Source organism: Arvicanthis niloticus, chromosome 13, assembly GCF_011762505.2.
Source record: "Arvicanthis niloticus isolate mArvNil1 chromosome 13, mArvNil1.pat.X, whole genome shotgun sequence".
Lineage (NCBI taxonomy): Eukaryota > Metazoa > Chordata > Mammalia > Rodentia > Muridae > Arvicanthis > Arvicanthis niloticus.
Window position 1 is genome coordinate 12,872,397 of NC_047670.1, and position 22,355 is coordinate 12,894,751.

The window sequence follows — 22,355 nt, forward strand, 5'->3', positions numbered from 1 at the left end:
TAAATTTCACCCCAGTGTAGGTAATTTTTGCCACACTTATTGCCAAGCTGGTAATGTAGTAAAAATGTAGACGTTTTCTCTTGGACCAATGGCATTTCAATTTTATAAATAGCTGTCTGCCTTGATTTATGTACCTTGCAGCAGATAGTAAGCATCTGTGCTCAAGATGACCACTCACAAAAAAGGGTCTCTGCTTCATTTGACATATGCTGTTTGACTGGATGTGTTATAGTCAAGTTCTTAATAAGGCTTTTCTATGAAGAAATTCTACATAAATCACTTACCTTATTATAGACCACATAAGGTAAAGGGACATTTTTTTAAATATGTGTATTATTTCTGTGTGAGTTTTTAGATGTTATACAATTGTTGAAAGACTCATATTTACCTGCTTCAACAGTGAAAATGAGAATAATTGAGATGTAAGTGCTAGCAGGACCCCAGCCTCAGAGGTCCGGTTACAGGCTCCCTCCTTCCTCATGCAGCCTTTGTGAGCTTACAAGAGATTTTTGTAGGAGCTTACAAGATTTTAGCCATGATATCTTAACAAAACAAATCACTCTAAAAAACTATATAGTAAAAGAGATTGTGTCTTACTTTTAAAATGAGAAGTCACATCTGAAATAATGTCTATGGGTGGTCTTGCAATTTAAACACACCCCAGGTGATAATATCACCGCTCCCAAACGCTCACCAGCTGCTGTTATTAAGAAAATTGCTTCCGCCAATTCACCCCTCCAATGTCGTTACAGTTTTCCTGAACTTGGAGCCTAAAAGCAGTTCTAATGATTGTGGCATATTCCATAGTCTGCCCTCCAATAGAGGCCAGACTGGAGATCACCCATTAGTAGAGTAATCCTTCTTATCTACCACCAAGACAGGAGTTTCTTTCCTGTGGGAACAAATCCCACAGCCTTGTTACAAAAGGACATGGAAAAGAAATTGTGTCTCTTTTTGTCAAGACCTGTTTATTTTGTAATCATTGACAACTAGGAGGACCCTTTCTGAAATTTTGAAATTTAGCTACTGTAGCTTGTAATTTTAAAAGAACCCATGCTTGTTCTGTCTAGGTTCCTAGCCTGGTGCAAAAGCTCAAGACCATGACAGTCGGCCACCTGTTTCTCTGGCTGGCTAAGCCCTCCAGCAGGGGTTCCTCCTGGAAATTCCATGTTCAACAAACTGTCAACCCTCGTGGCTTGGCTCTGCCCATGTCACGGCTGCCATGAAGCTGCACCCTCTCACTCGCCCACCTGAATGGTCGCAAATGGAAAACACCAGACAATCTTAATTTTAAAATTAACCAGAATGACACAATTGCTGGGTGCAGAATCTACTGTCCTAAACTCATCATCTACTCTATGTTGAAAATTCTACCAGTGGCGGAAACTGCCACCGGGTCTGACAATTCCCTGGCCTACATCCTGTATGTCCTCTCACTCTCCGCCTTGCAGAAAAGCTGTCTCTTTCTGTGTCTCCTCTTCCTCTCTTGGACACAGAAAATCCCCACTTTTTTTATCTTGACTCAACGATTAGCTTCTTGTTGTCTTTATTAGCCAATCAAATAATTAGGGAAAATCCCCTTACAAGCAAGCTACTCCACATTTAAGCACTTATCCGCAACCCTACTTCTCAAGGTATTGAATTCAACAAACAATAGGGTGGGGAGTTTTGGTCTCTTCTTCAATTATGACTTAGTTTTTGAAAGCACTTACCTAGTACCCTCGGAGCCGTAATACTCAAAACAGATTAGGTAAAAATCTCAGACAAAGCTCTTACAAGGGCAGATCCTGACTCCCATTTCTCAGATACTAACATAGAAGTCTGTGGGGGCTGTGCACCAATTGGATTTGTTTACCCCTTGTTACTGAAGTAATAATGGACTGCTAAAATTATCGTAAATAGCAGCTAATGTTCCAGGAAAATTTCCTCACTTTACAACTATGGAAAAAAAATATGTGGAATGTAAATTCTAGCAGGAAACTGTGTTCAGCAGAGTTTTAATAACTATGTCATCGAAATCTATCAAAAATCTGTTGTCCCAGTGCTTACCCTCACAATCATAAAGTTTAAAGGCTTCAAGTGTTCATTTTCATACAAACATAGAATTGAGCCTGAGTTTTAGGAGATCATTCTTTTCTAAATGTCCATCTGAAGAGCAATCCGGTAAAGAACCTTTCTCAAGAGGTGCCAGGAAAAAACCAATTATGTCACAGGCAAGAGCAAAGGCGAGATTTGAGTCCATCGCTGTATTAAATACTTTTGTTGTTTCTATGAAAAAAAAATCTGACAACATTTCAAAGTGAAGGTTTATTTTTGTTACAATTTGTGGGGTCAAAGTCCATTGTGTCCTGAAAGATGGAAACAGAACGGCAAGGTGGTTGGTCACATTGTGTCTACAGCCAAGATTTAAAAGCTGATATTTTTGTTCTGTGTAACTTTATATTCAGTCTTGTAACCTAGTCCCTGGAATGATGCTGCTACCATTCAGGGTGGATTTTTATTCCTCAGCTAAACCTCTCTAGAGACACCTTTACAGACATGCTCAGAGGTCTGTTTTTTAGATGGGTCCAAATCCAGTGGTAATGACAATAAACCCCCACTCCTTACTTTTATCATTCTCTGTAAGGTTAAGGCCTTTATGGAGAGTCACTACCAGCTATTCTTTGTCTTCTGCTTTAAATCTAAAGTGTGTCATCACTAATTACCACAGCCTCTGGACCATTGGGAGTCGATAATGAAGATGCTAGAGTCAGCTCTGTGGTGTCTATTAGATGTTGATCGTAGTGTTCCATATAATCAAAGGTATTACAAAACAGGAAAGAATGTCCTTGAGAAGCTCCTCTCCTGTCAAGATTAAGTGCAAATGCCTTCATTTTTTCTTTTCTACTTTGGGAATAAGTATTGTAAGAACGAAATTCTTCTCTGAAGACTCTTATAAAACACTTCTGTGTTTGACTCTTCAAGGACTAAGAATTGGACACATTGTTCTTTACTCATTTCTCAAGTGTCAAAAGAGAATTGAGTGTAAAGCTCCAATTCCCTTGCAGGTTGCAATGTCTAGCTAGATAGATTAGCATTCAGCAGTGTTGGGGAAATTTCAGATGATTTGCAGGTTTGCAAATTGTCCAGACCCATAATGAAATCTCAAACTAAGGAAGTCATTAAATACATCATGGCATGAGCTTTCTCCAGGAAGGTCAAATATTTTAAGCCAATTTACTCATCTTCCACCTTGGCCCCATACATTTCAGATAGCCAGGGACTTCTTGGATAGGTCACAGGTGTATTACGAACTTGGTGCCTCTGTGATGTCCTAGCCTCTAGTCAAGCAGAAAGTTCATTTTAATGTTTTAAAATTTATTTTTTGATCATTATCATTTTGAAGCTATACAGACAGTCCCAGACTGACTACAATGATTTGATTTACAATTCTGAGGCATTTAGTAGAAGCTGTGCTTAGAATTTTGGCCTTTTCTCAGATGTTGATGTCTAGTCTGATTCTCTCTCTCAGAGCTGGACAGAAGCAGGAAGCTTTCAGTGAGTATCAAGATCGTAGTTGTCTACAGTGTTCCATGTTACTAAAATAAAATATTCGGCTACTTAGATGCACTCAGGACACTTCTACCACACAGATTTTCTACTTACAATGGGTTGATTGAGACACAACCTCCATCATAAGTGAAGGACTATCTCTACTTCTTTAGAAATTCCTCTTCCTGAGTTTTTCAACTCACTCACTATTCCTTTTTAGATTTCTTTCCTTATACTCCACCACTAAGGATTAGTTGATATCACCTTTGAAGTCTTCATCTTCTATTTCTTGAAGCTTCTAGAGATTCTCAACTTTATATCTCTGGGTGGTATATATCACTAAGGGTTAGTAGATATCATCTTTGAACTCTTATTCATCTTCTATTTCTTGAAGTTTCTAGAAATTCACCTTCTCCATTTAATAAATCCCATACCAATTCTGTCCCAGAAATGTAGATTCTACTCCAGTTGTGATGCTGTTGCCTTGGTGAAGCCACTCAGAGCCTATTCTCACTGCATTGCTTCTGGCTATTGTCTTAAAATGTGGCTTCCCATTGCTTTCATAGCTCAACCATGGCATATGCAATATTTCACAGCCTGGCAACTGCCAGATTCTCACTACTGGTTTTCCACCTGGACTTCATTTGCTATACTGTCTTATTTTATAGTATTTTATTTTATCTTATTTTATTTTATAGGTGTTTTGTATATGTGTCATCTGTATGCTTGGTGCCCATGTAGGCCAGAACAGGGTATTGGCTCCCCTGGTACTGGAGTTACAGATGGTTGTAAGCTACTAGGAAGCAAAATCAGGTTCTCTGAAGAAGCAGCCAGTGATTTTATTCATGGAGCCATAATACAAGTTTCTTAAAAACATCAACTTATTTCACATTTCTTAATTATTCTGTATGAGCTGGAGAGTGATTTTTAGTAGCCATATTTTGATTTTGAATGAATGAGCCAAAACAAAAGAACAAATTTGAAGGGATGTATGTGTGTATGGATATATGAATGGGTTGATGGATAGATAGATAGATAGATAGATAGATAGATAGATAGATAGATAGACAGACAGGTAGACAGTTGATATAGATATCCCAACAGACAGACAACAAAAGAACATTAAATCAGGTGCTCAAAACATCTAATAGAAATTGACTAGAAATGCCCTGTGGTGGCTTCAGCTGAAGTTTCTGATTGAAAGTGTCTTGAGCTGAACAGTGTTCCCTAAGGTGAGGCTGCCAATTAAAAGAACAAATCACAGAATAAAGGTAACATCATCACTCTGAGGGTTTATGACATCCAGGAAGAACCATCTAGGATAGTGGAGTCAATCAGTTGGGGTTTCCTGTTTGAGTTTGTTGTCTGTGGACGAGCTTGCCATAGCTGAACTTCTGGCTTCTCTTTTTCTCTGCAGGCACTCTTGTATCTGATATGCACAATAACAGCCTCAATAGGAAACAGTTTACCTTGTAGCTGTCCATTCTCAGGGACACAATAATTTTACTCACAAGCCCCTTTGTTGTTTTTTCTCTTCTCTCCCTGTCACAGAGGTTGGGGGGAGGGGTGCTAGATCATTCCCAGACAAGGGACCTTTGAGGTCACTTTAAAACAAGCACATTTGAGTCTGAAATGGGAGAAAACAATCCTTTCAGAGTCAGCTTCTTAATGAGACTATACAGCACATGACAGTTTACCAAAATAATGCATATTACATTCATTTTCTCTTCTGACTCCTTCTACTTCTATGATTCTTCCTCTCTGATCCTCTTAGCTAACTTCTAATTATCTTCATATTCTCATCTGGTACACCTAAATATATTCCTGTCTCTTAGGAAAAATTCTATTTGCTAGTTCAGATCCAACTCTGTCTTAGTAATCCTACAACATTAATCAGACGGTGCTGTGATTGCCTGTTTCCTGTCATAGGTTACTCTCCTCACATTGTTTTTCTAGTTTGTAAGGATATTTGAGTTTTTACTTTCTGTTTAAAATAACAAAAATCCTCTGCAGTTTCCTAGTGGAATGATAGTGAGGGTGAGGACAGTGGTGATGAAAATAATAACCCTGTCCATTGACATGTGTGCTAGATATTTTTTGTTATAATCTTATTACGAATCTCATCTGATGGGAGAATAAAGTAAAGCTAAGAAAGATAAGGACCTTGGCCAATAGCTTATGAGTGCTAGAGCCAGAATGTGGTAGAGCCAGGGACACATGGGACAGCACTCCAGAGACCAAAAACAAAAGAGAAAATATTATTTGTGTCCTGATACTAACTCTATCCCTGCTATTTTGTGAGAAACAGCCTAGAAAAACAATTCCCAATACTCATAAGTTTACTTTTGTTCTCATGAAATTCTTACTTTGAATAAAATGCAGTTGTCCTACCAAGTTAACCTCCTAGGAAAGAAAAGAAAATACAAGCATACTTAAATAGGTAGGCAAATATAAATTCTAAAACAGAGATATAACAAAAAGTAACAAGAAAGAGTATTAACTGGTGGAGGAACACACAGGAAAATTAGTTTGGAGGAGGTAGTGTTGGATTCTAAGTATCCAAAACCAAGGGACACACTCCCCAAGAAATACATATGGACTTCACTTGCTGCAAGCGCATGAGATTTATTGATACTGGTGCACCAGGGCTCCCTTGTATGCAGGCAAAAGAGCCCCGAATTAGAGTTGAGGGCAGTATTTATACCATATTCACATGGCTCATAAGGGCAGTTTTACCTCTTAATAACTGTAAAGACTGACTTCAACAGCCATTCCCAAGCTCAGTTTTCATTCCCAGGCCCGTTGCTAAGTAAGTCAAATTTGTACCTTATCTTTTACAACAAACAGAAAGTCAGCTTAAATAGCTTCTGTTTACCCAAGTTTTACTGTGCTAAGGGCTCATAAACTCTTGTCTTGGGTCTTTCTTCCTCTGGAATGTTTGCTGAGCCTTTGAAATGTGCTTCTCCTGGAATGTGTCCCTGGGGGAAGTTAATATTTGAGTTTAAAACCAAAATCAGATATTTTTTATTAATTTTAAGTTTCTACAGTAGCATTTGACATGTGCCCGAGCAGTGAGCAGCTGAGTGTGTGTAGGTGAATGGAGGATCTCAGGGATAGAAACAATTTCTTATCATCTTGCATATAGCAAAGGGTGAAATAAGAATAAGAGCCTTTGGCTGATCTTACTGCATGCATGTGGTTCCATCTCACAGTTGGTACCCTAGAAGTGTCTATGGAACATAAAAAAAAAAAAAAAAAAAACCACAGGAAACTTCAAGTTGACTGTGGTGGTTTGAATATGCTTGGCCCAGGGAGTGGCATTAGTTGAAGGTATAGCATTGTTGCATTAGGTTTGGCCTTGTTGTAGTTGGTGTGTCACTGTAGTCATGGGCTTGAAGAGCCTCATCCTAGTTAACTGGAAACCAGTATTCTGCTAGCAGCCTCCAGATGAAGATGTAGAACTCTCAGCTCCTCCTGCACCATTCCTGCCTAAATGCTGCCATGCTCCCTGATGATAATGGGCTGAACCCCTGAACCTGTAAACCAGCCACAATTAAATGTTGTCCTGTATAAGACTTGGCTTGATCATGGTGTCTGTTCACAGCAGTAAAACCCTAACTGACCTAAGCTTCTCTTACAGAATTCAGAACCTTACATGCTAATTGATATCCTCCAGCTACATCCATTCCTGTGAACAATGAATTGAGTCTTGAACAGAGGCTTACAAGCACAAAAAAAGTTGTATATACTGGAGTTTTATACCTGTACTCAGTATGGTTCTTGTTGCCAAGAAATGATTAGTGGTATTTTCTCAAACTACAAAGTTGGGACATTCCTAACCAGAAACTAGCTCTGAAAAACGGACCCTTCTTATCAGATGATAGCAATCACTTCCTAAGTCTACCCATTTATTATTTTTGAGTAAAGTAGACATATATTGAACAGGTATATTTACTAAGGAAAAATGAATAATGACCATAAGTAACCCAAAGTTATTAATGGCTAACTCTAACATAGTTTGTTCATGGACATAGCAACTTTAGAATCTCTCATTTTAGATATATGCTGATTTTTTAAGTACCTGGTATTGATCTTGATGTATCTTGTATAAGGATTATTTAATAAGAATATGGGAAAAACAGCCAGAGGCATACCCAATTCCATATAGTGGCTGAAGGGCTGAAGACACCCAGAGATACACCAGCCACCATACTGTGACGGGAGAATGTATAAAAGACACTCAGAGACAGGGGGTGCACACGTGAGAGACACCCAGAGGCCCACTAGCCACCATGTGGCATGGGCAGATAGAAGATACCCAGAGACACCACTATGATAAGCAAGTATGTGGTGGACAGATAGGTATGCTAAAGAAAAGAATAGTGTGTACCCTATGAAAAGAGGCAAAACTGGAGATTCAAGGATGGTGAGGATCAGCCTGATGTGAGTAGCCTGTGCTGCTACCTGAGGCCATGGTGAGGCTACAGCCCTGCTGTCACTGAGGGCCATGCCAGAGTCTAACTCTGCAGCAGCAGGAGTGTGTGTTAGTGTTCGTGGCCCATATTACCACCAAAGTCCATGCAAATGTTCCTGTCTGGGGCTGCCTCCTAGAGCCATCTCTGGGAGCTGCATAGAGTTATTCCTTACCAGCTGTGACAATCAGGAGAGTTGGCCCTGCCACTTGCCTGGACAGTGTGGAAAACCTGACACCTTAGGGTATGAGAGCAGGAGAGCTGGCCCTGCCCCTTGCTCCCTAGCTGCAGCATTTTGGAGAGCATCCCTGCTCTTCACCTGGGCAATGTGGAAGAGCTGATCTTGGTGGCATGAGTGTGGGAGAACTAGTCCCAGTGCAGGAAAGCTGGCCCTATCACATGCCATAGTACTCTGAAGAGGAGGACCTGTACCTTGCCTGGGCAGCGTGTTAGAGCTGACCCTAGTGGTGCAGGAATGGTAGAGCCATCCCAAGGGTGTGAGTGTGGGAAAGCTAGACTTGCCCCTAGCCAGGGCAGTGCTGAAGAGCTGGCTCTGGTGGTGCGAGTGCAGGAAGCTGGTGGGCTGAACAACACAGCCAATACTCAGGCCCAGATCCAGGACTTTTAGTTAGCCCATCCCAAAATCTACCCCATCTATGAACTACTAGAGCACAAGAAGGGACCATTCCTGCATAACCAAACTTGAAGAATCTCCATAACACAGGGTAACAACAAGATTTTCAAGAGGAGTCCCAGTGAGAATCCAGTATTGATAGTATAGCAAAAGCCAAAGGCCTCAAATCAGACTCATTGCAGTAAACATGCAAGTAAAGCTGTTTGGGCCAAAGGGTCTACTTTGTGATACTGCGACACACCACAGCTTCTGCAATAAGACATATTTTTCTTTATTTTTATGTCTTTTTTGTTGTTTTTATTTTTATTTTTTGTTTTCTTTGGGGAGTAGGCTGCAAGAGTGGATACAGAGGGATGACTAGAATTGGGGTGATGATGTGAAATTCACAAAGAATCAATTAAAAGTTTAAAAAACACTTAATAATTATATATTTGATTCAATATATGCATCACAAATATGCACATAGCAGTATCCCTTATTTTCTGCTCCTACTTACTATTAGAAATCAGAGAGTTCAAGGTCCCAATAACAAAACTACTGAGTGTAAGCAGTATTGGAAACTGGCAGAAAGAGACCTATGTTTTTGGCTTATGGGAAGCATCTAGTTATGACACATTTCAGTGAGTATCAGTGTATGCTTGTGCTCTGGGAGCAGATGTGGTGGAAAAAGCAGTTACCCATCTTCCTCCACCTCACCGGCCTAGCTGGGCCTTGAAGGCCTCAGAGTTTTGTAGTTCTCCACTGGCCATTCTGCATCTGATCATCCATAAAAGATGGATGTTTTCCAGGTTTTCAGATGCAGCTCTGGAAATATTATATACAACCTCTACACAAATTCTGTTGGCCAGAGCATATCACCTGGATCTGCCTAGGGGAAATCAGGAAACTCCATCTTCCTGTCTAGCCAAAAGAAAGTAAAAAGTTTTGGTGAGCATGTAGCATTGCCTTTACTAAAGCCTCTGTTCCCTTCATTGGTCTACTTATTTTGATTATTTTGAAGGTTCATAGGCTTCTTCTTTTCAGATATTAAACAGACTCATAAAAAGGCTGGTAGAAAGAGAGCTGAAGTTTCAGAAATAACACAATATTCCTGACTTTACTCACTCTTTCCTTGGCCAGAACTTTCTGCCTCCATCTAATTCAAAATATCTTAAAATGTGCCTGACACATATCTCTGAGAATTATGTATTTGTATCTTAATCCCCCTATATAGGAAACTGACCTCTAGGCAGTTTCTACTTACAGTTCCTTTATAAACTTCTCCAAGAGAAGTCATGAAATACATTTCCACATGGTAATGTAGATTTCATAGGGTTAGAAAATAAAGAGGAATTGTGGGAAATTGTGGCATCATCATGTTTCCACTATTTACTTGTGTAGTCTCTGATATCAGGTAGTTCTGTACCGATATCAGGAAAAAGACATGTTTTTGATTCTGCAGTGAGCTTCACAGCAGTAAACTTTCACTGTGTCATTATAGGCATGGTAAACTCAAGCATTCTTACTGTTGTTATAGAGATTAAAACATAGACATGAACTCTAGAACTGAGAATCCAACAAAAAACATAAGCTCCAAAGGAGAAGGTCTTTGTCACTGATGAATCTCTAGTGGCTTTAGGAGAACCCACAAATGGTAGAGACCTCGAGTATTGTACCTCAAGTATTGTGGAATGAGTTCTACTCAAGCAGCACACAACAAGTCATCCTGCATTGAAGCCATAAGGAAAGAAATATTCATCAAGATAATGAGGACTTGATGAAGATGCTGAAGATGATAAGAGCTGTAGAGAACATACATGTGGTCAAACTACACGAGGAGAAAAGATGAGAGAAACCATGCAAAACAGATGGGTGTGGCACAGTGTAAAAGAACACTTGGCTCTGACCACAGCAGTCAGGTGATGGAATAGGAGCCAAGTATGGGTAATAAACACAGAAACACCATCTAGATTTGGGTCATAGTTCTTCCATTTATGCAGCAGCTGCATAAGCCACCTCCCTCAGCCTGTCAGCTGTCTCATCCTCCTGCACCTTTCCAGCGTGGTCCATCTCCTTTGCCCTGGTTATGAGGAAATCCTCTCTTCCTCCTTCTCTTCCTAGGAATCCTAAAAGTCACACCTCTGTCTCCCTGCCCAGCCATTGGTCACCGGTAACTTTATTGACCAATCAAAAACCAACAGGCTTCCTTTAGTCCTGCATGTGGGACACTGCTAACAGGTTTTTGGGTAGAACACAAGCTGCACCACACACACACACACACACACAAACATTCATGTAAATATATATATATAAGAATTTTTTAAAGATGGTATTATTACTGTTTTCATTGATAACTAGCATGTTCTTGTTGGCCTCTTGATTCTAGCCGTTTTCATGGAGTGAGAAGATAGTTTAGAGAGTAATTGCAAGACTAGGAGGAAATTGGTGAAAAAGGAAATCTGCTGAGTGAGTGATTGTGTAACTGAGAATTAATTAATCAATTAAATTAATTGAAATTTCAAACTAGAAGTGAGAAAATTAGTTTAAGATTTTGAATAAATATTAGAAATAATTTACAGTTAAGCTTATGTGATTAATCTGAATTTTCATGAATTGTATATATTCAATTCACAAGTTAGTTTATAGAAACTAAAAATGTATTTATTCATCAAGTCATCAAAAGAATTTGATTAGAATAATACTCAACCACACTTGTTAAGGAATATAACAAAGAACACTATTGCTGTTAATGATTCTAGGCTAATTCTCCTAATACTCATCTTAGGAGAATTCAGTATTGACTTATACTTCATTTCAACTATATTCTTAATTTAAAGTCAATGTTTCTTTGTATCTCTGAAAGCACAGAATATAATCTGATGGTTGAAATGTTAAAGAAACTACTAAAGAGACAGAGGTAGAACTTGCATGTTCACAGAACTAGCTCAGCAAATGATGACAGTGTCTGAAAACAAAGGTGGACAATGCACATAGTTGGTAAAGTTGGGCAGACAATTTTAACCACATGCAGGACTCGTAAATCTCCCTTATTCTTCATCCAAAAAGACATAACCAATTGATCACACATTCTTTCCAACTGAGTCGTGATTGGGGCATTAAGTCTTTATGAGTTTAGAGAGTTCTATCTATGCTTTGAATACCAATAGATCAGCATTGATAAAGCCAAAGTGAAACCTCCTTCCTATTGTGGAGAAAAGGGTGGGTTTACAAAGTTTCAGATTAAAAAAAAAAACAAAACATACACACATCACACCATTATTCTTAATGACATCATTATAAAAGTGGCTGATTAGTAAATCAATGATAAGTAAACATAGACCTTAGGTGAAAATCCTTTCTTAACCTCACTTCTACTGTTTTCCTTGATCATTTAGCCCTTAGTTAATTATTATAATTTATTCATTTGACTGGTAAAAACACCTCCCCATTTCCTATGTGGAGTGTGACAGAGGGGCAAATAATCAAGCAAACTGGACTTGGCTTCTCCTGGCAAGTATCCAGTAGAGCACAGTTAGAAATGCATGGTCTGTTGAACCAGTCAAATCCCATTCCCCTTAAACATGATGCAATCTCTTGAGCTTTTTCTTTTGCTAAAAAATACACTTGAAGTGAGAAAAGGTGAAAGGGATATGTTTCTTTCTGGGGTTGCAAACCCATTTCTGATTTCAAAGAGATCAGGAGTTTTGTCTGAGCTCAATTCTATTAAAGACAGAAGCTAAGATTTTAACATCAAAATATCTAATCACTAAATTTTCTTCATTAACTGTCTCTGCCTGGGATAATCTTCCTTTTGAAAGAAACATGGACAACAGGGAAGAAGTTAGGTGAGACAAGAAGGTGAAAACCAGAGAGCCTTGTTTTTAATAGGACGCTGTGCATGGCTCTGTCTCACATTACTGAGAGTGAGCCTCACTGCAGTTAAGTGTCCTCCACTTACCCTCCCTTCCAGGGCAGTTTCAAGGACTCAGATTTCAGTGTTTTAATAAGGAGCATGGTTTGGGGGAACCAAAGGCTTTAATTCAGGTATTAGCTCATTGCCAGGAGTTTCTTATCTCTTAGCCCTAGATTCCCCATTTAGACAATGAGGAGATTAAAACTAGTTTCCAAGGAGTTGCTGGGAGTCTTAGCCTGCTGGGACACAAAGAGCACCCAGTACCATACCCAGACATTGCAAGGGCTGAACAGACATCATGTGTTCTTATAACTGGCAATGCCTGCTTGACTGTGTTAGATTCCTGTTGCTGCTGTAATGAAACACTACAAGCCCACTGGTTTTAACAACACAAATTTGTTTGTTTGTTTGTTTGTTTGTTTGTTTTACAGTTGTAGAGGACAAAAGTCAAAAAGGGATGTGGCTTTTGGAGTCCCCAAGGAAAGGTCATCTCCTTGCCTTTATTTGCCTTGCTAGGACAATAATCATTATGTGCTATACGTGGTTATATGCTTTATTTTTATGCAACTAGCAGCACAACCTCATATTTTCATTGTCATAGACACATGGCTACCACATTCCACTATCACATTAAAATGATCATAAAAAGAGTTTTTCAGTTATATCACACCTTATGAAACCACCACCAGCCATTTGCTTTGTTATTGCCAGAATATTATGTGGTCTATGACTCCCTTGTTTTTAATTTAAACTTTTCATTCTTTTTAGACTGTCATTATTCAATAGAGTATTTCTACTCTTTTCTCTTTCCTAACTCCTCCCATGCTCCCTCACTCCTCAAATCCATGACCTCTTTTTCTGTGATTATTGTTTTACACACACACACACACACACACACACACACACACACACACACCACTGACCAGCTGCATCTATTTAGTGCTGCATATATGTCTGTGTGTTTAGGCTTGAACTCCTGGGATTGGGAGGGATGGGAGAGCTTGCCCCTAAAGAAAACTGATTCTTCCTTTTTCAGCAGCCTTTGATTTCCTGTAGATCTTTATACAGCGATGTGGGCTTTCCCCAGTGCCCTTTGACATGCCAGTTGATGGTATCATTATATAGGTCTTGTTTAGGCAACTACGTTGTTAAGATTTCATGGAAGCGGCATCTCTGTCATGACTAGAAGACACCATTTAGCAGCACACATCCCAGTCCTCTGGCTCTTGCAATCTTTCCACCCTTCCACTTGTGCAGTTTTCCCTGAACTTTAAATGTGAGAGTTGGATTATAGCACCTGAGCATCCAACAGACACTTTTTTTCTCTTCAATTTGACCAGTTGTGGATCTCTGTAATAGATTCCATATGCTGCAAAAACTGAGATTATTTGATGAGAGTACCCTATGAGCTACACTTATCTGTGGACACTGGGATAAGTATTTAGAATGTAGTTAAAAATGATACTGCTTTAGGAAAATTGAAATGGTGTGTTCTCCTCTAAGTTACATAGCCCCTCCAGTCATGGGTAATTTCAATGTTTTCCATTCCAGGTATGAATTTCGTGCTATTGAGTGGGCTTTACGTCTAGTTAGACAGCTGTTTGTTGTACCCAAGATGTAAGTACCACTATTGCAGCACTGGCACTTGCCAAGTGATCACTGCTGGTTTGGATGTTTTGCAGCTGGATAGGATTGTTAATTGCTTTTCACCTTCGGCATCAAGCAAAACACTTTCCAATACAATGAGAGCTAGTCCCAAGGGAGGAGGCTTCCAGGTCAGTTTCAGGTCAATTCCTCCAATTCTTGAATCTAACTGTGTAGTGTCTTCAACAATAGATCTTACATTCAAGTTCTAGGAGGCAAAGAAGGACAATAGCAACTTCATTTATTGTTTGAGAAATCTGTTGGATCTACATGAACAACAACTCAAAGAGATTTCTCTTGCCTGGCACTGGGTTATTTTTAGATAGTCTGTGGTTGTTACAGGGAACAAGAACCCTTGTGATTATATTAAAATCAAAATAATTCTTTGTCCAAAATCCTTAATAATATCTTCAAAGTTCCCTTCAAAGTATCACTCGTGAGCTCAGTTGTTAGAGGCTGTGGAGATAGTTATTGAACCTGCTGAAATGACTAATCGGATTTTTAACACTGTTAAAATAATCTTCATATTGGTATAATGAAGAATGGTAGTATCAATTCTGGGGGCACGAGGACCTGAGAAGATAGTCAAAGAAAGCATTTAGAACACTCTAAGGGATTGCTGTACCACTCATGGTCTTCTCTATTCTACCTGAAATTGCACAGGCAGGAATTAAATAGTGAGTGAGGTAGGATAGAAGCGCATGATCTCAAACTCAGGTCACATTCTAGCTCTGCAATCTGACAGCTGATGCATTTACTATGGGAGATCTCATCATTTTCCTGGGTGTGCGCCCTAAAACCATTTCCTAAAGTAAGGACTTATGACTCGTCATTCTCTGAAAGATGACTCCAGGAAGCACTAACAGGGAATGAGGAGATGCTCACCTGTGTGCTAGCCAGCAGGTCTCTCCCTTGGGCTGCTGGGTAACTGAGAGGATCCAGGAGACAGTGCAGATCATGCCTCAGAGACATCCCACCCAAGCGGAATTAGAGGGCAAGTTATCCTCTGGCAGAGGTCTGAACAGGGCATGGTTTTTAGCATTTCTAATCATTCTTCATATACCTTTTCTGGCCAAGACAGTCATAGGAAAGTGTGTCAATCAAACAGCCAGCATTGTACCAGGAATGTTAAAGGCCACAGTATGTAAATGGAGTTGCTTTCTCTGAAAACAAGTACACAGTATCTGTTTCTTAGGGATATTTGTGATATCAGTACCTATTACATGCCTGACACAACACAGTTGCTCAATACGCAGTGTCTTCTAAGTAACAGGGATATTCAATTTTTCCTTCAGTTTCTTAGGAAGATCACTGAGAACTTCAGAACTCTGAGGCTTTGTTTTGTATTGTATTGTCTCTGTTTCATTTATTTCTGAAGTCGAGGAGGAGGAGGAGCTACACTATCTCAATGTAACTTTGTAGGACTCACAACCTGATCATAAAGCCAATGATTTATGGTTTCATTGCTTATATCCTTTGACACTAGAATTTCCCACTGGCCTGTACACTGCTGAGCATGAGCTGAATGATCGGGTAATGTGTGACCCTTAGCTCGATCTTAATCACATCTGAGGAAGTTTTGAGGTTAGCATTGCAATTCTGCTGACAACTTTATGACTAGGTGTCAATGAGCAAACATCCCAAACAAGCATCATCACATGTAAATCGTCCACTTAGCAAACACTGAGTAGGAAATGAACTTGCAGAGACTTCGTGACTGTTTCGTAAACTTGGAGGTGTTCCAGATCTATACTTTGAGGTTTCTGAATGGAATTTTGCACAAGATATTCAGTTAAGATGTGTGAAGGTTCCACGGGGTTCTATTAGTCACCAGGTAAATTTTAGGAACTGAGGATTCTTTGGAGTTCTTGACTCTTGAGGGCTTTAGCTAAGGTCACCATTCCTGAAAGTAAAGCCTGTAGACTTAATGGGGTTCTGTGCTACAGTATAGCAGTTACAGTGTCTCTAATATACTTCTGTGAATCCATATATAAAAACACCTTTAATTTCACTAATAAAAGCCCTTTTCTAAAAGGGCACACTGAGCTAAATATAAACAAAAGTGTATATCTGGCTTTTCAGTGTGTAATTGTAAAAGCATTGCTTATAGGTTAAGATAGAAATCGCAGCAACCCACAGCGGGCTGCCTGCCGAGCTCTGCACTCCGGTCTAGGGTCTCGGCAACACCAGGTTTATGACCTTAGCAAGGATCATACAGATTCTGAAATTTTGGAGTTTTCTAGTTGTACCCAGATATACATTATCTGAAGTCTACTACTTTAGACATGTTAAGTATGAAGTTGTGGCACTAAGTACATTCATATTGTTGCCCATCACTGCCATGTAAAGTCATCCTTTATTTTCCCATGGTGACATGCAGACATGCTGAACACTATACCCATGAAACAATAAAATCCAACCTTCCGTTTTCTTGTTCATCTAGCTCCAGAAAACTACCATGATGCTTTTCTATATTCTGAGTGAATGTTCTGCAAGTGTTCTTTCCACTTGCTAAAGTAGAATCACTCAAATCATTGTCCTTTTCTCTTAACAATAACTTTCAGATTGACTTGTGTAGTAACAGGTGTTAGAATTTCATCTTAAGACCAAATGACATCCTGTCGTACAGCATGAGCCTTTTTCTGCCTATTCCTCAATTCATAGACATTTCGACTGCTTCCACCTTTGGGCTACTATAAACAGTTTTAGCACAAATAGTAGCGTAGCTATATAAATTGTAATGTTCTCAAGAGGTTACAGGCATAACAGTTTGGCACTTTTTCAAGAAACCTAAGGAACTCAGAGGCCAGGAGTGGTTGCACAAGCCTGTAAAGATAATAGCTTGGTTCCTGTGGTTTCAAGGCTAGCCTGGTGGGTTACAGGCTATCCTGTGTGTTTGTGATCCTGTATGAACCTATATGTTTGTGATCCTGCCTCTTTAAAAACAAACAAATAAAACTAAGGAACTAGGCAGATAATACAAGCAGATGCTGCCTGATTCTTTATTGCTAGTGCAGCTTATTAAAGGGCTTGAGGCTGACTTTGTACCTTACTACAGGTAAAAAAAAAAAAGGCTTTATGGATCTTTTAAATAAGATTTTAGAAGGAACCCACTTGAAAGCCACGATTTGATATCACAAAGCTGAATTTATATTTCACCTCCAAACTACTTATTGAAAATACCATTCATAGTTTTCTTATATGGTGATTTCATCCCATAGACATCATATGAGTTCTGACAATCATTTGGTGATTCTGTTTGGATTCCAGGATGCAGTTGCGTAAAACAAAACTCTGTGACCCCAACTTCTTCATCACTGAATGCTGAAGTGCCCCCTCTTCCTCCTTACTAGCAGAAGGACAGAATACTTCCGAGATTAATACTAACTTCCTTGTGCAAGGCTATGCCTATGTCTGACCTGAATGCTAATGAAGGCCACAAAAAAATGCTTGGGTTATACACATTGGCAGAGAGCAGAGGGCTTGCATTTGTGCACAATGGCAAGTTTATTTCTTTAATTTATATGTGTGAGTCTGTATGTTTGCAAAATTGGGAGAGCTGAGGCCCAAGCCCTGTGCTCACTGGTGGTGCCAAAAGGAGAGAACCCTCCATGCTGTCCTTGACATACTGGGAAGCAAGTAGAATTCCCAAGCAATCAATTCCTGACTTCTGCCCATTTCTCTTCTAGGGATGGACTGTACAGAGTTGGAAAAGTTGGTCTTGACCCTCAATCACTCACCAATGCACGCATTGTATTGGGTTTCTACTGTGGGCCAAGGACTAAAGACACCTTGGTATTATAATTTGAATGTGAAAGTCCCCTACAAGCCTGTGTGTTTGAACACATGGTCCCCTGCTGGTGACTGTATTATGGTGTTTCGAAACTTTGGGGATACAGAACCTAGTTGGTAGATTTACGTCATAGGAACAGGTCTTGGGTTATGTATCTCAGCTTTGCTTGTGATCTAAACTCTGCTTCCTAACCAGTGCCATGTGAGAAGAGACAGAAAGAGGGGCTCACATAGAAGAATGAGAACGGTCTTGAGAGAAGGTTGATGGAACTTGGGCTGGGGCGTGGCAACGGCTGAAGGAGTGAAAGTGGCCATGTTTTGGATTTTCTTTGTTTGTAGAGCTGATAGGGTCCTGATAAATTGGAAAAATATTCAGTTACTCCAAATGGGCCATGTAATTATGAACTGAGACCACTGAACCAAGATAAACGTTACTGTTTTGATTGAAAGTTGATTCTTATTGTCAATTTAATTTCTATATGTATCACAGGTCACTGTTAGTATGTTAAAATTTGTACTTATGGTTGTAAAGTCACTTGGACAATTTCTCTATGAAGAAGTTGAGGCACAGAGAGACAATACTATTCAAGGATACATAGCAATCATCTTTCATGACTACAAATCTCCCTGTTGTATGTCACAGCTATGCATCCTGCTACCACTAGCCTGTCATTACCTAGAGCTGTCTCCATAGACATCTTGACCCTGACATCCCTTTGATTAACAGCATTGTTTTGCACTTACCAACTTTCTTAAGGATGCTGTGCCTGCTTCCCTTCTCACCTTCCAGGACCTTTGCCAGATTTTCTTCTTGTCTTCCAGGACCTTCACCTTAATTCCATTGTCCCCACTCTGTTCAATCCCTGTCCCAGCCATGATACATTCCACTGCGCTCTTAGTAACCACTGACTGTGTGCTCTCACTCCTTGTGCCTTTCAATTCCCAGTCTTGATGACATCTCCATTCTTATCTATGCCATAAAATCATAGATCACTTGACTATTAGACAGAACCCTGACAAACTCTCTAAATATGTTCCACATACTCTCTGTGCTCCCCAGACCCCCACTGATCTCCCCGTCACCATCATATTCCTGACACTGCATCCAGATCCAGTAATGTGATGTCCAATACAGTTCTGCAACTTTTTTCTCCATCTTCACTCAGTTCTTTGTCTCCTTTCCTGGCAAAGGTGCAGCAAGTTTCCCTTTTCTTCTTCAGTGAAAAAAATCAAGGTCCACAGAACCTTACTCTATGAATAGCTTCTTCTCTTCCTACTACTTCCTCCCTGACTTAACCATGTTACAAACAAATGGTTTTTATTTTATATTGTTTTTAAAAATATTTTAATCTTGATACATAAAAATTTTACACACCAATCAGCCACTAGGTGATTTTTTTATGTAAAACACCTGTGCAATGTTCCGATCAAGGCAAACACACCTGTCTCCTCAACTATCAGTCACAAACTTCTGGTAATGACAATCAAAATTCTTTCTTTTCTTTTCTTTTCTTTTCTTTTCTTTTTTTAATTCTCTAGATTTTCCTTTTTATGTACTAAATATAAATATGTTTATAGCCCGCATAGTCATTATGAAACATCATCACTCCAAGTAAAATCACAATCTATTCACTACAAAGAATCTGAACACAATTTTCTCACTTTAAATTGATGTTTTATTTGATATGAATGTAGCAATGTTTTTTATAGAAAAAGTTCAATATAGAGGCACCTTTCAATTCCTTTATCATCCAATTGCCCTTCTCTTTCTGGGCAGATCCTAAGTAATATATAATTAGTGCTTTTACCACCTCTGACAGTCCCACCAGTGTGTGTATACACCTACCTTTGTGGGCTTATCCCCTACAGTACACTTCAGATACTTCTCACTTCCATGTTTTTGCTTCATCCTTCTGGATTACATTTTCAAAGAAGGGAGATTCTTTAAACTTTCTTCTGCATGAAGTCTAGTCAAGGAAGCACTTCTGTGAAGCCTTGTGGTTGCATTGTTCTTTTCTGAAACTCTCCTTTTCAGTTTATTTTGTTGTGATATAATTGGTGATAGTAAAGTCAAGTTTGATAATATATGACAATCATGTAGCCTGTGCAAACAACATCCAAATTGAGATCCATTTCTAACCCCCTAGGCTTCTTCCTCACTCCATCTCAGTTAACCCCAGCCTCTCCCAGAGACCTGAATGTCCTGAATGGTGTAGCCAGGGATTTCTTTTGCCTGAATTTGAACTTGATATCAGGGAGATGACACATAGTGTAGGGTTGTGTTTCTTCAGCAATGTGGCCTTTTGTTATTCACTCATACTGTTGCATTTATTGGAAATCTATTCTTTTTGATTGCTGGACAATATTGCATAATATCCACAAACCACAACGTGTTTGTTCAGTTTGCCAATATTGGGTATATACCTCTCCTTCAGTTTTTGGTATCTATTCACAAAGTTGTATATATGTTGATACAAGTAGTTTGTGGGTATGTGCTTTACCTTTTTTCTTGGAAAATATCTGTGACTTTGTAAAAATTGCCAAGCTGTTTTCCAAAGCAGCTTACCCCCATGGCTTTCTCTCCTCTCCACCTGTGGGGGGGGGTCCCACTTGCTCCACATCCACCTCTAATGTTTCGAGTCCTAGCCATGCTTCCTTTGACACTGATAGCGATATCATGAGTATTCATTCTCATTCCCTACACCTCTCCCATTTGAGCTCCTAGAAGGCTGCAGTCGTACCTCCATCACTACACATACCCAGTCTACCTTATAGCTAATGCTGCAAAACCAAACTCAATAAAGTGGAACCCGGTAAAGCAACCAAGGAATGAGGAATTGTGAAGATGGCTGGGTGTGCCAAGGGAATAAATATGATCCAATTCGCACACAGTGTTTTATAATATTGTAGCATGAATGTGGGGCTCCTGCGGTCATTTGTTACAGTCTTCAGGAAGGCTTTTTATCAGATTCATAGCAGCAAGTCATACAAATTATTGGATTTCTTTTCCAACATAAAAAAATAGCTGTTTGCAGCCTTTTGAAGCTGGGTAAATGAGCCATTGATCTTACCTGTGGAACACTGCAGGGCAGCCTTGTCTTATCTCCACCTCCAGTAGTCTATGAGCAGAGCCAGCCTATTTACCCATGCTCATCTCGTCTTCATTCTCTGTTTGCTCTGTCTGCATCCTCTCCCATGCCTCCTCCTATCCTCTCAGGAGATTCTTACTTGGATCACTCTCATATTTTTTTCTCCCGGAAGAGAAATCAGGGCCTAGCACAGATGCCAATATCTTATGATATTTTCTCAGCAGTTAAACACGTAGTAACTGTTCTCTCTCATAAATGACTGATTATAAGCTTCAAAAAATGAAAGATAGGTCCAGCTTATCTTCCAAAACTTCTACATGAATCCTAGGACAAGAGAGGTCCCTAGCTTACAAGTGTCTCGCAGATTCCTATGGCCTCAGCCAAGATAGCCAGCTGCTACACAGGCTCTCTTTTGATGTCCCCTGTTCAAAATGAGCCACTCTGTTTTTAGTTAGTTCTCTGACTTCTACGTCATCTTGAAGCAAAACATGGCTCACCGCCCACCAGTCAGAGAAGGGTGGGGCCATTCAGAGGCATATGTTGAAGCCTGTGGCCTCACAGGAGTGTAGAAGGTACTGAGTAACAGGACACTGTGTCATGCCACTGTAAGCTGTGTGTGTTCCAGTGGATACATAGATGCCACCAGCTAAAGTTTGGTAAATGTCTTATATAGGAGCAGAGAAGGGGGCTATGATCCCAATATTATTTTCTCTTTCTCTCACTATCAAAGCACACATGATTCTTAATTGTCCCCTCATATCCTCTGACACAGCAGATGTTTTCCAGAAAGACAGTCTTCTCTTTCTGCTGCCATTTGTTTGTATAGGTCTCCAGAAAAAGCTTTCATCTGGAAAAGCAGAGGTTGCCACCCTCCCTTGCTGGAGTACTCCACCCTTTCCCCACCTCTCAGTCTTTACAATAGTTTATTCATTAAAGAGTATCCAACATGGTTATTCTTGCTGGACTCTGTGACAGGAACTGATGACAGCAACAAGAGAATCAACACTCTCCTCTGGTTCATATTCTACTGGGAGATGTAGACACATAAGTGGTAATCAGCGTGCCCTCACTGCCTTTTTAGTAACAGTACATGGACTCTGGTGAAACTTAAAAGACAGTGAGACCAAGCTGAGGTCTGGGAAGACCTTCAAGAAGAGGTAACCTTTATGCCAGTAATAATTACCTAGAAGTCAGCTGCATAACATGGGGGAGGGACTTCACAGAAGATCCACCGAAAAGGTTAAGAGACTATGAAGGCATGGCACAATAAGGAACAGTAAGAAGCTGAGCATCTCTGAAAA

General features: G+C 39.7%; 1 protein-coding gene across 7 annotated transcripts in view; it reads left to right on the forward strand.

Annotated features, from left to right (window-relative positions):
* The window catches only part of Cpq (carboxypeptidase Q), a 435,354-nt gene that overhangs the window by 365,770 nt on the left and 47,229 nt on the right, over window positions 1-22,355 (forward strand). For 2 of the 7 annotated variants that reach the window (XM_076911247.1, XM_076911248.1), the window contains exon 8: window positions 14,081-14,146. The exons of the other annotated variants lie outside the window; for them this stretch is intronic. In XM_076911247.1, coding sequence (XP_076767362.1) covers window positions 14,081-14,118 — 38 coding nt within the window. In that variant the 3' untranslated portion in view covers window positions 14,119-14,146. The remainder of the gene's footprint in view (window positions 1-14,080; window positions 14,147-22,355) is intronic. 7 annotated transcript variants of the gene reach the window in all.